At 38.8% G+C, this 18,085-nt stretch overlaps 1 protein-coding gene across 2 annotated transcripts in view; it reads right to left on the reverse strand.

The window, feature by feature from the left end:
* Positions 1-238: 238 nt before the first annotated feature.
* The window catches only part of LOC118434589, a 34,205-nt gene continuing 16,358 nt past the window's right edge, over positions 239-18,085 (reverse strand). The window contains exons 3-8 of one of the 2 annotated variants that reach the window (XM_035848419.1): positions 11,384-11,568; positions 6,869-7,080; positions 5,643-6,471; positions 4,997-5,193; positions 4,552-4,605; positions 239-826 (exon numbers count right to left, since the gene is read on the reverse strand). In XM_035848419.1, the coding sequence (XP_035704312.1) occupies positions 748-826; positions 4,552-4,605; positions 4,997-5,193; positions 5,643-6,471; positions 6,869-7,080; positions 11,384-11,482 (1,470 nt within the window). In that variant the 5' untranslated portion in view covers positions 11,483-11,568 and the 3' untranslated portion in view covers positions 239-747. Of the gene's footprint in view, positions 827-1,571; positions 4,420-4,551; positions 4,606-4,996; positions 5,194-5,642; positions 6,472-6,868; positions 7,081-11,383; positions 11,569-18,085 lie in introns of those variants that run through there. The other variant, XM_035848418.1, reaches the window with a different exon arrangement.

Raw genomic sequence — 18,085 nt, forward strand, 5'->3', positions numbered from 1 at the left:
ATTTCATTACTATTCTAATATATGAAAATTCGGAACAATTCAATAATTGACTCCATCCTTTAGCATCACAGATTTCAAGTGTTATAAAACAAAATAATTTCCGAATAGATACAAATTCCTAATTATTTTTGTTAAGTTATTACTTAAAACTAATAAAACCCTATAAAACCCATTTAAACCCAATAAAACCCATTAAAACCCATTAAAACCCAAATAAAACCCAATTAACATGGTAAAACCCATTAAAACCCATGGGTTTTATAATTTTTGATTAAAACCCTGGGTTTTTCCGAACCCTGGTTTCAAATAACGGGAAAATTGTAATGGACCGGACTTTTCCAATAATAAAATAAAGATGATGACGGTTAAACCCGGCAGGAGGGAAGACGACGACGACGATGAATGTAAATGTCACGGGGTGAGTGTAAAGGGAAAGGAGGAGGGGGTCCAGTCAATACGGGTCGTGCGGGTGGGAAGTCAACCGGGTATTTCCGTTCCGGGGTCAATCTTTGGCATGGTGAAAGGTCATCGTGAAAGGGGGACACGTCCTCTGTGCAGGGCTCCTTCGTCGAGTGAGTCGTGATGTGGTTAGTTTTGTGTGTTTGTTGTTTCACGTTAATAACGGAACGATGAAGTTGTAACAATTTGTCTTTATTCGCTGTGTAAATTAATCCCTTTATCTCTCCGTCACAGTGCATAATGCCAGCCACACGGCCAGAGTTGCCCTTCTCATCGCACTCTTCTTCTTCACGATATGGATGTAGCAAAAGTGGGAGTGAGTGAAAGTCCAGGGTGCTCGGGAATTTGGAGGATGGAACATTTTACCCTGTTATAAAATATATTTTTATGTAAAATTCGTTATCTGTAAAATTTTTGAAATGATATCGATTCGATGAGCACGTGGTGTCTCAATTTTTAATTGATAACAGTATTTGAAAATGAAACAAGATTTTTCTGTGAAACCTCTGGATTTTATCAAAATTTCGTGTTTATTTCCGTACAACTTTCCCCAACCAAAAACACTAAAATTTTGTAAACAAAATAAACGTAACCAAGTTTGTAACCGAGTTTATTTCTAAGCTCAACTACGAATTTTTCACCCGTAAAACATTTTTCCCTGGTGAAAGCGCTACTTGCTTTTTGCGAAACCCTGTGGAAACGGAGCACTCTCTGGCACTCGTCCTGAAGTGAAAGTGAGTGCGGTCTGATGGAGCAACTAGTGGTGTTCTGCGGGTCCATAAGTGGAAGTAATGATGACGCCGAGGCTGCTGCTGCGACGGCGATGATGATGACAAACACTTTCCACCTCACTTCACTCCGCTGGTGAAAGTTACCTCCGCGACCTTTTCCTCATGTCCTGACATGTGCCGCACGCTTCTCCTCTGCACTATTGTCCTCCCAATTTCAGTCCCCGCGCAGACAGGGGACAATGTCCCCCTTATCTCCCCATGTTATAAATATCTATGAACCCTATCCTACAATGTTAATGTCCCCGATGCCTTCCGCGACCACTGCGCTGCTCCCAATAATATCAAGAAGAAGAACAATAAAGTAAATGTCGTACGAAAACGTCAGATGAGAAAATTGTTTTGTTTTTTTATTATTATTCACGTCGCTTTTGTTTATGTATTACATAGAAGAGAACAAATTTTACGAATATTTACTCCCACGTAATATTCATATACTTAACTTACATAAATACACTCGTACCTTAAAAGAGAAACAATGAGACGATAAGTATTTTATATTACACAGAGTTACATAAGTAAGGAATACATACATTTATTTTTTTAAAGTGTGGATGAGTTAAATATTGACAATGTGTTATATTATTATTTTACTCTACAAGTGATAACGGGGGGTCATGAGTGAGGGAGGAATTTTGTCTTCGCATGTCATCCATCTCGATGTCAGTTTCACAGAAAAATTACGAGGTCAAAGTGACGTCAGGTTCATCAGCGGTAAGCACATAAAAGATTTCGCCAATATTATTGCATGAAAATCTGCCAGTCGAAAATTGGTAAATTTTTCTGCAGACTAAACTCTTACAATTCTGGACAATTTTTCTGAAGAATTTTTATGAAGAATTATGCAGAAATTTCTGGAGCTCTGGTGAATTGTGCAGAAAAATTGAAAAATTTTCGACACGTTGTAAATTTTCATGCTTAAGTCACACACTATGTGTATAGAGATTCGATAAGGTAACATTTGTTATCATTATTAAGATAACCTATTAATTAATTAATAAGGTACACGATTACTCTAAATTTAATTTACGTTGCATCGAATACAGGTTTTGATTGATTGACTTATAGTTTTCATTTCGTTAATGGTAACAATTAGCAATATATTTTTGTGGACTGGACTGTTTTACAAGTATCTCAGGTATTGTAGTACATCACATTTTGCATTTTTTTTTCATCCCCTCACGACTTAGAATTTCATCACAAAAATAGAAGAATAAAATGACTGATTTAGTGATAGACACGTTTCCCCTGTGAAAATCGACCTCCGTTTTTTTTCGGTCCAGCAAAATCCTCCAGAACTCGGGAAAAAATTTACACTCTGCAGAAAAATTTGGGCAAAAAAATTGTGCAAAATTCTTCTGCAAAAAATATGCCAATTTTCGCATGGTAAATTTTCATAGGTTAGTACACATGCTTACATTTAGTTAAGATATTTAGGTGGAAATTTTATGAAATGCAGGTGGAATAAAAGATTTGGTTTCTTATACTTTACGGCAGAGGAAAAGGTGGCCAAGTGTAAAAATACTACCCTGTTGTGCCCTATCTATTTATGTATTTAAGTTAATATTTAGTCGTACATAAAGCAGGTGATCGATTTGATGACTATTTTGACCCCTGGTGTGACCTTTGTCCCTTGTTATAATTGATACAGGAAGGATATGATCCCTTGACCCCCCTAAATTACTTTACACAATTAATTATATCGTATCACGTGATTATCCTAATTAAATAAAAACTATATATAGATAGCTTTTGGTTCTTCTCTTTGTGCCGGTTACGTAACTACTTTGGCTTGTATAATTCGTGCAGATGGTAACTTTAAGCGATCCATGTTTCTTGCATAAGCAACACGAAAATAGGGTTTGATTTCCATTTCGCTTCAACTAAATGGAAATTGGGAGTTCGAATTACTTAAATTGTGACAGAAAATTGGATGTGGGTGAAATTGGAGCATGAATGAAAAGGTCAAGATTTACACAACTTTGTACAAGATAGAGATTCCTTATTTTTTCTTTCTTGTCCATAAAATTTACCAAGATTCTAAAATTCTATACAAAAAATGTGTAACTTATCTGTTAAAAATCTCCTTTAAAACTACCTTTTGAAAATTTTTGATTAAAAAATTGACACGTGCGGCATATATTTAGGGCTAAATTAATAAGCAAGTAAATTCACTGTGGAAATATTCTCCTCTTCAGGATTTCTGATTAGAGTGAAAGCAGAGTAGTAAAAAATGACTCGCCTTTTTCTCCCTAAAAACTGGAATGTTGGTTCGGAAGTCCAACAATTCGCTATGTATAAATAAGCGGTGGCAGTCCCCCTCGTTTCCAGTGGTAAATAGTAAATAGTAAATATGTAAATCACTCATCTTGTCCTGATTTAACTTTAATACATAAATCTTAAATTTCTAAATAAATATGTACGTACTCCACACGTGCTCATCCATAATCACACAGCAGACACGCGACAAGTTAAAGCCGGATTCAGAATCATTGAATATGCATTCAGATCGAATCTTCGTCCGCAATGTGAAAATGAAAATGCTAAATCCTCCCCCCCAGTTATGGGGGCAGGCAAGGTGTCATTGACTGGAGGGAGCGGTACAACCACCACCAAAATCATGGATTTAACGATTCTGAACCTGCCTTTAACCAGTTTTTTTTAATCCTGGGAAATTTGAAACGAACTTGATTACTAAATATTTCTTAACTGAACACACGTCAAACACTGAGTAGAAGAAGGACAAGAACGGACCATTTGTCAATATATCACAAGTTTTTTTTGTGGTGGTGGTGGGGAATTTTGATTTTTTTACAGTCTTTGTTCCGCCGCTGGAGACGGAAGTTGCGAGCACAAGGAGCTCGAACTGTCCTTTAACCGGATCTCGTGCGTAATTACGATCGTCGGACTTCTATTCGGGCGTCGCATCCCGCTCCAAAATTCTTGCATGTCCACCTGCGACGGCAAATGGAGGAACGACCTGACCTTCCGCTTCCCCCCGTTCAACTGGTTGCCGAGCGTGCCGGCGTGGTGGTGGTGATGGTTGCCGAGGTGGCCGTGCGAGGGGGAGATGCTCATCGCCAAAGGGAAGGGGGGCGGGCGCAGGTCGTTCGTCGACTGGCGACGTTGCGGCGTCATTGTTGGGGAAGAGTTGGGCGACGGGGAAGAGGATCTGTGGACGAACCACTTTTAAACAAGGTGATACACATTCAGGTTTCCGCGTGGGGTGGATACAGATAAATTGTTGATGGATATGTAGGTATGCATTATGCAAATGAGGGTTTTGAAGCGAAACCTTACTTACCGGAAGCTCTTCAGTCTGGACCCGGAAAGTCGGGGCGATCCGTCCACGGGAGAACTGGAAAAAATGGGGATAAAATTATGAGAGTATTCACGCCAAGTTTTGTAACTTTGTGCACTAGTGTTGCTCACGAATCTGGATTTCGGACTCATCCAGAGTCGAAAAACAAATATGTTGAATTGGTCAAAATAATGGGAGTAATATTTATAAAATAATTGGGATTTGAGTCCAAAATTCAAAAATTGAAATTGATTGAAAACTCAAAAATTGATTTCTCAAAAACAAGTGTGCGGATTTGAATCCGAGATTCGAAAGGGACTCGGATTTGTGCGGTGCCTAATGGTATTTGGTGGACAAATTAAGGGCTGCATGCGATCGATTTTCGGAGAATCAAAACCCCTGATGTGACCTAAATATATCGCCATGTTATAATTAATTAGTGACTCACAGACGTTGCTGTATCTCATGCTGGAGGGTCGAATTAGTGAGTCGTTTCCTTAAGTAGCTCTTGTACGCGGTGCGCAGCGGTCTGGCTCGGATCCCGTACAAGATTCCCGTCAAGCTCGGCGTCAAAAAGAGACTCAACGAGGCGACGGTGTCAATCTGAAAAGGGGCCGAGTGAGAATCCAGCGTGCTCTCCAGTATCTGCAAAACATGATATTTCAAATTTTGTCAAAATTTGTATTTTTGAAATCGTGTAGACCTTCTAATGAAAATAAGCAAGTGTAAAAATTATACGAAAAATTACACCTACACAATTCACCCATTACAAGGTTACAAAAATGGTCTAAAATTGGACCTACTCACGTCAACTATTTAACCAAATTGTCTTCCAAAATACCAATTTGTATTTACTTAAATTTAAGAGAAAAAAATTCAAAATTTGTGCAATTATTGAAAAAGTCAAACATCTTTTAATCTGAAATTAGTACTGCTAAACTTATGACATTTACTAAAAAAAACAATTTTTGCGATTGCTGTAGTTGACAATTCTAAAACTTTTTTAACCAAAAAATATTTTTTATAAACTGCTGAATTTCCAAAAAATTGACATAACCAACACAATTAATTGTACATAATTAAATCTCACTCACAAAAATGAGTATGAGTGGAACATGGAGGACGAGGAGTGTCATCATATCCTCCCAGACCGCCCTACACGCCCTTGACCTCGCCGGGACGGACCTATTCAGCCAAAGCCCGGGTAAGGGGGCTCCCTTACTGCCCGTCACGGTCACCTGCGTCACGGCCGTAATCTGGTAGAGCGCCATGATAATGCGGTGCCGCTGTCTGCGCGCGATGGACAACACGGTAAAGTCGCAAATCAAAATGGTCACCATGGGCGCGATAAGAATCAAAATTATCCAGCCCGACACCCACAACGCTCCCAGGACAGAAATCGATGACAATTTCGGTAGACAGACGCCAATCAGGGGGCGATACTGGAATGGACCTTGGGCATAAAGTTGGCTAGCGTTCTGTTGCTGCGGTTGCTGTTGTTGGAGGAGAAGGTGGTCCGTCGTGACGTCGTGAAGCGTGGAAATGTACCCCATCGTTGCAGTGTTGGATAAGACGTCGTCGTTATCTTCCTCCGTTGACCGAGGGTTATCTAAGTCTACGATCGTGGTGGTGGGGAAGTAGGGGGTCACAGAAGCTTCATCCCCTGGTCCTAGAGTTTGGCGGTGGTCCCAGACTGGGACGATGTGTGGGATGCCACGACCCCCCAAAGTCGTCACGCCCGCTACTTCCGTAGTAATTGTTCCAGATTGGTGTCGTTGGAGTTCTGCGGGTTTGATGAAGAACGAGACGAGGACGACGGAAATCGTGATGATCCAAACGGAGAGGAAAAATGCGGCGATTTTTCGCCTCGTGATCACCTGCGTGTAACGGAGCGGACTCACGATTGCTGCACATCGGTCGGCACTGAAATTGGGAATTTAACTTTGATCAGTTTCTATGCAAAGGTGGCCGTGAAAATGTTAATAAAAAACAACCTGCAACAAAGTATTGCAAGAAATTGTTTTTTTGCTAGAATAATTTCTCCCACGAGTGCAAGAAATGCAAGAAATAAGCGCCATATATAGCGGGCAATCCTTATAATTAAGTTTAGTACAAAGGATGAGCTGTCATTTCTTGCAGTACAGTGCAAATAATGAGGAAAAACCTTGAAGAAATCAAACACTTGTCAGCAAAAAGTGACAATAAAGAGTCTCGAAATATTGGAAATTTCGAGCTTTTAAACTCCGTTTTTTTGTAACAGATTTTAACCTCTCCTGCCCCATTACGAAGTTATCTCTCAAAAAGTGCATAAACCACTTACCTTAAGGCACAAATGCTCCACACGATGAGCAGTTGGAGTGAGAGGGTTGCCGCACCAGTGACATCGCAGCCGACCGAGACCATCGACGACCCGCTCGCCGTGATCCACTTTTCCAAAAAGACGGAGGGCCCGATACACAGGAGATTCGTCAAACTCGCCGTCAAGCCGCAGGACGAGAGGTGAAGCAGGATCCATTCGTTACTCGTGCGCGCCTGCAGGACAAGAAATGCATTTTTTTATTCATACTAAAACACTCCTCCTAAATTATGCAGGGTGTGAAAATTCGGGATTTTGAAAGGTCAATCCCCAGTGTGTGGGACGACGTCTCGGGTTACGTCACGCTATGGCCAGTTTCTTTGTTTGTTTGTGAATAACTGAGTCCACTAAATTATGCAGCCAACCTCTCTTCTTTCTCACCTGAGGACGAGGTGTAAAACTGCATCCAATAAATTCGTAGCGCAGAAATAAGTGCAGGAAAAGACGTGGGATTTCGGTAAAGTGACCAGGTCAAGCTCTTGGTCGGGTGGGTGGGACGCCAAGGAAATCAGACCCATTCTTCTGACGTACCTTGTGCTTAACCCCGTCAAAAATAATGCTTTCACCTTCTCCTCATCCACCAAGCAACCCACTCAGTCAGTCAGGACAAAGTGGGAGCAGAATCTTGGAGGATTTATTACTGTTACGATGATACCAGCGGATTAAATATTTACACTGAACGGATCAGATTCCAATGACGTAACTAAAAACTCCATCTTTTCCTAAGGGATGCAAGTAAATAGATGCAAATAACTTGGCTGAGTAGCATGACGGATGTAATGAGGGTATTCACGATGAGGTTGCAAAAAAAGAAGGGTTTATAAAAAATTTGGGTTGAAAATTGCGAAATTGTGAAACTCCAAGGCTAGTACGAGAGGGTCTCAATAAGTGATGCGAATCAGGATATATTTACAGAACGAGAACTTATTTTGCTGAATTCCAACGCAGCATTTACATAACTGCACTCAGAGTTTCAGGTGCCTCATTCCTCCACTGCATAAATCTTAACAATACAAGTTAATGCAAGTTTTTTTACCAAATTATTGCAACCCATTTCATTTCATTATTAGATTTCGCAAATTCAATTTTTGCTTACGAGTTCTGACTTTGGGGACAAATTAAGAGGAAATGAGTGGACCGATTTCCATGTTTTTTGGCATTTTACAATGTACATGATGTTAGGTTATGCAATAAATAAAATTTTATCTCTGTATCTCCTGTCCTGATTCGAATTACTTATTGATGATCCCTCGTATTTAATTGGCATTTTTTAGAATCCTGTCACGATAAATAAAAATATACCGAATCCCCAATATACAATTGGGAACAATTTTTAAAAATAGTTCTCACACAGATATAGAAATGCTTGACAATACCAGTAATTAGTTTACTCGGGCGACTAATAACGAGAACAATTTCGTTCGGGCGTGTTCTCAATTTTATGTAGATTTTGATACAATTTCCCATCCTTAATTGATATTTGCATGTATCGTGTGTCACAATAATCGTGCATTATTTCTCCGTTCTTGCATAACGAGAAAAAGCCAGCCATCGAACCAATTGGGACTCGTAAGAGAGAGAGAAAGCGCTTTCTTCCTTTCGCCTACCTGGCTGCAGAAGACTATTAACTTTTTAGTGCAGTGCAGGCAGGGGCCGAACAGAAGGAACGATTTTTTACATGATTTTTCAATTACGACATCAAGTTAAAGAAACCCGAGTAAAAATTTGAACATCATTTTCTTGCAGAAATTTGACCTAATTTCCTACAGAATAACTTGAATATGCAGCATTTATGCAGAATTATGCACATACGATTCAGCAAAATAAACACCATCCAAACTTTCGGCACGATTATGCAAACAAAATTATGCAAAATATAGTACACAGCCAGCTTATGTAGATTACTGTAGAATTCTACACAATATTTTCTACCCGAGAATGACGACGACCTTGACCCTTCAAAAAGAAACGAAGTCACATCCTTTCTGCACCCCTCCTACTGCCTGGCTAGACAGACCATCTCTATTTTTTATACCAATTGTTACGTTTTTTTTGCGCCGTAAATGGACATGACTTTTACCACCAGCGTTTTAAAGAGTAGGGGAGAAAACACGGTGTAGCATAAAATTGAATATTAACAGACAAAATTTTGTCCAAGACAGGAAACGTTCACCAGAAGAAACAACCCGTTTTAAAGTTTGAAAATATACTATGCATACTTCCTGTTTGCCCAGTGTCAAATATTAATTGCGGTCAAATTCATAAGTAAATATTTACAGGACAGCTGCTATTTCATGAATTCCTTGGGGAAATGGGGTCCACGTTGTAGAAGAATTCGTGCATAATGGATGCAGAGACCACCACAACAACGCGGTTTGTAAACACCACCACCACCACCGACAAACTGATGAATATCTAATTCAACGGTCTCCACTTTCACCGGGGGATGGATGATATTAGAAGAACTGCAGAAAAGCCTGCCTGCAACCAAGCACATACATTCGGCAAGATTACCACTTTATTAACGGCATTAATTCTTCAACATGACTCCTCCGATTCTTCTCCTGCCGCTGCTGCCTTCATGACCGCAAAGTTCTCCACTTTATGTGCTCCTACTTGGGATAAAATTAGACCTCAGACCAGGAGAAGAAGAAGAATACTAAATTTGAAACTGAAGCTTATTCCTACATAATTTGAGTGAAAATTGTTTCTAATAATTTTACCTACACAATTTCTTTATGAATAAACCGTAAAGCAATTTATGGGTATTAAAGTTGGAATTATTTTTAATTCTTGGTGGTCCACTCGTTTAAAGGGCGAATTAATAATCTTTTTTTTAGCTATAAATACAAAGCTTGATGATTTTTAATGACTATTTTTAGAAAATGATTTGAAAATGTTTAACTTTTGAAATGAGGTTCTAAATTTAAAACGAGATAAAAAAATGGGATGAAAATTTAGTCTGGATTGGATTTTAAACTGTTAACGTGTCCCATTTTATCTAACTGCGTGGGTTTTTTGGTACTGTAAATATTATCACTCACTTTCCCGTCTCCCATTCCAATAAAAAAATATGAGGAAGGAAGAACAAAGGAGGAAGAGAAAGTGGGAAGAAGTGAAAGATGAGAAAATAATAAAAATGATGTGACCCCACCTAAAAAATACTGCCAGAGATCATACTTTCACCATAAACTGGCGGCCAACCAGGGTTTCTACCTACCTACTTACGTAAAAAAGACGTTTTTAAGAAACTTCTCTGCAGAAGTGTCGACCAATTTTTGTCCCCTCTCAAAAATTCTATTCTTCCCAGACTATCGCTTGAGTTAAATAAGAAAAAGTTCTACTTTAAACGGTGACACCGTGAAAATGATTTCTGGGAAAGTGAGAAGAAATCAGAGGCCCTGCTATGATGCATGGTTGTCTCATCATTGGTCCATTTTACGACCGATTGGTCCATGGTCGCAAAATTGACGATATTGTGTCGACCCTGGGGTGGAATGAAAGTTCGGAAAATTACGTACTTTTTTGTAATCCATAATACCAAATACGTTTCTGTACAAATTTTAAATTAAGCAAATTTTACGCTGTGAATGCTTTACACGAATTTTTTAAAAAACATGGCAAGCAAATCAAACCTCCTATAAAAACGTTGATTTACAGAAACCCTGTCGCTCGCAGGAGATGGAGAAATGCAGACCTGGTAGTAAAGACAGAAAGGGAAAATATCTCATCTTCATCACGGGAAACATGACAAGCCTTTCTCCGAAGGAGAGAACAAAATCAAATTATTTGCAGGTTTTGATGAGAAGAAGAATAAAAAAGCTGGAGGCGGTAGTGGGCCAGTCTTTCTCTCTTTTAATGCATCCTCCCTTCCAGGCTACTCACTCACTTTTTTCAAAAATACTTATATAAGAAAAAGTAACAATTGATTTCTGCACACGGAGGGGCAACCTGCCTCTAAATTACTACTTGTTACCGCTTGGTAACTAATTTTCTGCGAAATTCCAATGCGTGTTACCAAATTATCTAAGATTATTCTTTACCGCAAAATTGTTACCAAATTTGTTCCCTAATTTTCCACAAAATTCCAATTGGTTACCAAATTAGGGAAGATTATTCTTCCCCGTAAAATTTTGACTAAAGCCCTAATTTTCTGAAAAATTCGAATTGGTTACCCAAAAAAAGAAGATTACTATTCTTTACCGCAAATTTTTTAACCAGAATTTTTACCAGAGTTATTATGCCCTAATTTGGCTCAAAATTCTAATTGGTTGTTCCCCCGTAAATAATAATGTAGGAAATTTGAATCTCGTCCTTGGTACAAATTTTGTCGCGAATTTATTTCCCAACTTGTTCACACTTTTCACTTTAGTATTCATTTTTGTCTTTGTAAATCTATGAAATGCAAATTGATGTGGATTGGTGGTACGTACACACACACGTAGGTAAAAAATGCATGCATAATAATTTATTTTGTACCTTTTTATTCCGGAGAAGCACCACGAGGACGTAGAGATTGGTGAAGATGCCAAAGAAGCTCATCAGTGTGCCCAAAGATCCAAGGATGAGATGCAGCATTTTCCCAAAAATCTCTTTCCTCCGAAAAGTCGGCTCGGTTTCGCTTCCACTTTCACCACCGGAGAACCAACTCCAAAACTGCGACCCTACGTAAAACAGACTTTCTTTATTCATCCATAATCATGGCGAGTCTATCCTTTCATCTCTCTCTCCACGAATTGTGTATGTATTGAGACCAGGGTTTCGCCCCACAGAAATGGCGAGGAGTACGTCTTCATAAAATTTGGGCAATTTTCACAATTTAATAGATAGCATTAGAAATTGGTAAAGTTACACACGACACGTGAAAGTCAATTGTGTGAGACTGGATTAAGCATAAGCAGATTTAATGTACAACATTAATTCTATATGTTTTCTATAAGTTTGTCACATGTACATATTTTCACCCACTCGCCATGTTACCAAAATCAAAATAAATTGTATTTCACGCCCTGGAAATGTCAGGGAGTGTCAATCTACACACAAAATTTTCCCCATTTTCCCCACTGATAGGAGAAATGGGAGAAATGCACTTTATGTGACATACATAATACATATTTTAACCCTTGCCATGTTACCTGAAACTAAATAGAAGTTCATTTCGTGTCCTGGAAAATTCAGGGCGTCGAAATTCGCAAATTTATATAAATGAAGTTTTCCTTATGTGGGAGAAATGGGCGAAATGCACTTTATGTGACATATGCGGTACAATTACGTCCTGCTTGCCTAAATCTAACCAAAGTGCATTTGCATTTCGTGACCTGAAAAATTCATATCGTGTCTCTATCTACAAAATACGCAAGCGAAACTTTCTCCACGATGGGCTAAATGGGTGCAAGAAATGCACTTTTTGTGAAAAAAGCCTCGATATGGTTGGATTTCTTCCTGCGTAGTCCGGAGTTAAGCTTAAGCTCTTAAAAAATACGGGATCCATATCACACGGGAAAAGGATGAATAGATGCTTTCCTTAATTTCTAATTGATTACGCACAACTTTTTCTCCTGCCTCGCTCTAATCGCGAGATTGGCAAACCATGCTTTAAAACTTTTACGTAAATCTTCATCTCCTCCAAAAATAAAAAAAGTTGGGCGAAATGGGATTCCATTTTCGATACCTAGTTTCTCTCCTGGTTTCTTCTTTCCAGTTTCGAAAATTTCAATATCGATGCAAAGTTTAACGTTTGAAATTGGACGAACCAATAAGTCACGTCGTCGGAGAGCGAGCGAGTCTCATTTTTCGGGGATTTAGCAAGTTCACGATCGTTTTAGGAAAAAATTCGGTACAGATATTTTGAAAATTCGCTAAAAATTCAGGAACTTTCAGAAGAGTTTTATCATTTCATTTTTAATTTACGTACATAATTTCTTTGTGCCCTAAAACGTTTATTTTTTATTCAAAATTTTGCGGTTTGCGATTTTAGTTAATTTATCATTTTTTGGAGACAAATTGGTTAAAAACTGGGAAACAAGTAGCAAAAACTTTCAAACTCTAGATCAAAATATCTTTCTTTAATTCATAAAATTTGAAACACCAAAGAATCTATAGCTAAAATATTCCAATAAAGCGTTAAAAATTGCAAAATTATTGAACATATCAGCATAATTTACGGCACGAACGATTTCGCAAAACTCAATGTTTTCACACATAATTTATCCCATCAAAATACATGATTCGTACAGAAATGTGTAGCTGTGATGATGTCAAGACTCCATTATTGACGTGGGACTGTCTCATCCCCAGTGTAAAATCCCCTCATGTCCACATTCCAAATTCAAATTGATTTCGATAAAAAAAGCCAAGATAGCAAGTCAAGCCCACCATTGCTGCTGCTTAGTGATTGAGTGGGACGCCACATTTTTGTAACCTTTTCCTCCATCCGTCTCTCTCTCTCTCTCTCTCGAACCATTTTAAATTCCAACTTCAAAGCCACCGTGGATATCGTAGATCAAAAGACTGGAAAAAAGGAGAGAGAAAGGACACGAATATTGCACATTCGTACAAAAAAGCGAGAGGGACCGGCATAAAAGATGTCACTCATTTTGACCTCAGTGGTCATTGCGATCTGGACTCAACGAGATGGTCGCGCTAGTGTTGGTTCTTGCGGGTTTGCCACATTTTTTGCACTGCAAAAGAAGAAACGCAAGAAATACGAGGTGCAAGAAAGTGCAAGAAATAAGCGCCATCTAGCCACACGCCATCTACCCACGCGTATGAAGTATTTACAGCGGCGGGAGATAGTCGCACCAGTGTTTCGTTTCTTGCGGGGGTTTACCACATTTTTTGCACTGCAAAGCAAGCAACATAAGAAATACGAGGTGCAAGAAACTGCAAGAAATAAGCACCATCTAGCCACGTGTATGAAGTATTTACAGCGGCGGGCGTAGTTTCTTGCGCCTTGCATTTCTTGCAGGTCAAAATATCCGTAATTTCTTACAAGTGATTTCTTGCACCTGAAACACTGACTCGTACAAACCTAAGCCAGATGGCCCTGCGAAAAGAATGTGGCTGCAAGTTTAACATGGAGCACCAGTCACACAAAAATAGATCGCGTCCTTTTCCCAAAATCCGTCTCATACAATTATTTAATGACGTTACTTAAAAAAATCGTGGTACTCTTTGTAGTATCCTTTTCTTCTCAGTTTCATGTATTTTTTCAGCCTTTGAAATACATCTTCTACGAAAAGGGACAAGTCTCGAGCAGTTCTTTAGTACAATAAATGTTCTAATCCCACTAAATAAAATACTAATTATAGCAATGGTGCGGTATTACGTAAACCTAGAAAGGGGGAAATGTACGTACGTATGGCGTGTCACGTTACGTTGGATTATGTTATGTAAATTGTTTTCTTGGGGAGATTGCTTAATGGGAATAATTTTGTGGCTGGCTAATGGTCAAATTAAATTGTCCGAGTGAGCCAATTCCTTAATGGGATGGATGAGGAATCAATGATTGCTTGCGATACGATACGTTGGCAAATAGTTGCAGTATGCAGGATGTCACTGCACCAACCACCAATTTGGTAATACAATTGGTAATACGCACTTTGGTACCGAGTGTTCCCTAGCAGGAAGTAATTTTTATGCGGGACAGAAGTCCACATTTTTTACCAGGTCGTGGTAAAATATTATAGTAAATTGGTAAAAAATTATCACCAATAAAAAAGTACTACCGGTGATTACAACGGGTTTGCAAAAAGTTGCAGTAGGCACGTTAAACAATTTATATCATTTTGATAATATTTTGGAAATTCTCATTTTTTACCAGTAAAAACCAGTAAAAAATTAGATTTGGTTACGCATATGTATTTCTGTTTTATGGATATTGACGTTGCAATAATCTTCTTTGATACTGCCAGCCCTCGACTGCATTACGGTTTCACCCTTTTATTATAATAAGACCCAAAAAATAACAAATTTGACATTTTATCTTGACCAGAAGGCAAGACGGACAGTGAGCGATGGGATCGGATCCAGTATCGCACAGGGTTTTCCTCCCATCCATTTTTCTAACCAATTGTTTTTTCTTTTTCCCAAAAAAATTTTACCGTTTTTTATACAAATTAAAAAAAAACTTGGTACCAAAGTTACGAAATAATATGAACGGACAAGGTTAAATTGCGTCATTGTATGTAAAAAAAACTGCAATTTTTCGGACTGAATATTTCTCGGACTTTGACATTTTCCATTTTCCAGCCTAATAAAAGTCAGGCCCTCTCGTCAGTCAGTCAGTATTGGTTAGAATCAACAAGTGTCCTTCGTCTCCTACGTTCGTACAGCATTTTTCCGTGGTTCTCTATAGGTTCGATTAAATGCATGTCCCAACTTTCTCTCTACATACTAAAATTCCTTTCCCTAGCTCTTTTTTTATCCAGCATATAGGTTGTGACACGACTGTCTCTGACAATCACAGGGCGGCTATGTATGTATTTACGAAATATTACTGAAATATGTATTTAATGTAGAGAAAAATAATGCCAAAATATTTACGAAATATGTTAGAAAAAAATCATAAAAATAGGAATTTTCTCAAAATTTGTGTTTTTGAATTTAATATTTTTTGGGGTAGAATTTCCTTAAGCAAAAAATTTAACATCGTTAAAATATTTACAAAATAAATGTATATATTTTTTTAATGCGTAAAAGATTTACATATTTTTCAAATAATAGCGGAAATATTTGTGAAGAATACGCAAAAATCTAGAAATATGTAACAATATGCAACAATATTTTGAAACTTTTCTGATCGATAAAAGTTATGGCACACACCGACAAGTTTTGACCGTGGGTCGTCATCAAATCGGGAATAAACAGATATCCGCCCTCCAGTAATACGTAATGTCATGCTTGAAATAATTCAAGTCTGGCGATAATAATAACATTCAGTCCAAGTCTTGTCCCGAGGGACAGTTATTTTATTCTCGTCGGCTCGTCTCATTTTTCCAGAGTGTTGTCTCTCCAGGGGCCGCGCAGAAGGGATGCGTGACCTCTTTTGTCAGGTTGAAAAGGTCAAAGACCACAGGCCAAAGGTCAACAAGGTCAACAAAATCCATGACATCCTTTACGTCCTGCCCCTCTAAATACTTAGATAATCAGCCGGACTGGTTGCACCTACGCAAGTATTTTTAAATCAATGTCTCTCTTTTCCCTGCAGGTTTGGGTGAAATGTCTGCCTTTTTCAGGTGTCCATGTCCTGCATTTGCTGTCTACGTGCGGCCCGAGGATCGTTTTTCTCTAACTCCAATTCAATCAAACGATCCCGATTAAAGTTGGGAATGATGGCCAAAAGTTGCGTCCAGAGGGAGAAAAATGGGAATGGTCGCACGAATAATTAAAATCTTGGGGAATATGTACGCAATTTACGATGATTGTGGGAACGTTGGTGGGTTGGGGGCTAAGGTAAAAGGTGACTTGATGGGGAGGACGTGACGACGTAAAGTGCAAATATTTATCGCCATGATCTCTTTGACATTTGAGGAGCGATAGTGAAAGCGATCTCAAATTCAGGTGAAGTAATCATCTCAAGTGTGTAATAAAAGTGGAAAATTTATCTTAATTTCCCAAAAAATTGCAACATTTAAGCCCTCATTGAGGGTATTCATTATGAGTTCGCGTCATAATTTTGAAAAAAATACTAGCCTTGGAGATGCACAAATGAATTTGCAAGCCAAAATTTTTTGCAAAATTGCGAACTTTTTTTGCTAACGTAATGAATACCCTCATTATTTTGGAATTGTTTCCAATGAAAAATTCTCGCTACAGAATTTTGTTCCAATTTTTATAGGCGAACTAAATCGAATAATAAAAAGTTGACGTGCCTTCGCCCAATGTAAATATGCAAATGAGCCAGTATCTCTTCCTCAACCCGAGCTTTTACTTCTCAAGAGGCAGGCTCACTCACTTACGCGCAGATGGATGACGACGACTTGAACACACTTTTTGGCACGGGAAGATTGCACTGCCAAATTTATTGGCGTTTTTTATTACAGAAATTATGGAGTCAAAAAACCTGCCATTTCTTCTGCCTGGGTGGGAGCAATACTTCACTTCAACGCATCAGGCCGGTGTCGAGCACAATTTTCTGCACAAGTGCATATAAATTGCAAACATGTTGCATTTCTGGAATGGTGTCGCTGAGAGATAAGTGCAAAACTGACTTTATTAAATGATGTAATTCCTTCGTACTAAAAAGTTTTGCAAAATGTTTTGCGAAAAAAAAACGGAAAAATGATTCGACTTTCTTCGATTGAGTTGTATGTATGACCTAATTTGCATAATCCTGCCAGCCAAACGTGCACTAATCAGGTTAAGACATCGACTTCAATAAGTGGAGTGACTGACTCATGAAATGAATGAATGACGTGACCCGCTGTGTTTCGAACGGTGCAGAAATTACGTCGTGGAAAGAGTGTGATTCTTTTATGGGGAGATTTTTATCAGCAATTTTGCATAACAGTGTCAGAAATTTATTTTTATGGGGCTAATGGCGAGTCCGGTCGTTCACGGGGTACACGAAAGGAGACCCTGGAATTGTACATAATTAATGAATATCCCTTCCTCTCTCGGGCGGACTGCATCGCGATAAATAATTAGATTTGGTAGGACGACGCCGACGACGACGACGACGACGACGTGAGAGGGTTGTGTCTATGCAGAGAGAGTGAGAGAGAGAGGGCAACAAAATAATGAAAGTCGGTAGTGCTTGTCAGACGAATAAATAGGTAATTACGCCCCATCTTGTCGACCTATTAGGTTCTGGATGCGTCTCTTAAATCGTTCCAGTTCTCCAGAGAAGAAGAAAATGGGAATATTGACGTGGACGGGAGCAGTGTTTCCGAGGAAAGCAAAAACCGTCCCAGTGGTCACTTCGCGAATGGGATAAATGCAAGTAGTAAATTGTGTGAAAAACTGGGAGGATCCAAAATTTCTAGGTGCGAAAATGGTCTCCCAATTTTTGCCCTCATTTCAATAAGTGGGAAATGGGAAAATTTTCAATTTACTTTTTTTTTCATCATTTAAATAAGTGGGAAATGGGGAAAATGGAAATTTCCACGTTTACCAATATTCAAAATAGGTGAGAAGTACGACAAAGTGCCATTTTGCAGGGTATAACCCACTTTTTCCCAT

The sequence above is a fragment of the Folsomia candida genome, unplaced genomic scaffold (genome assembly GCF_002217175.1).
Source record: "Folsomia candida strain VU population unplaced genomic scaffold, ASM221717v1 Fcan01_Sc002, whole genome shotgun sequence".
Classification (NCBI taxonomy): domain Eukaryota; kingdom Metazoa; phylum Arthropoda; class Collembola; order Entomobryomorpha; family Isotomidae; genus Folsomia; species Folsomia candida.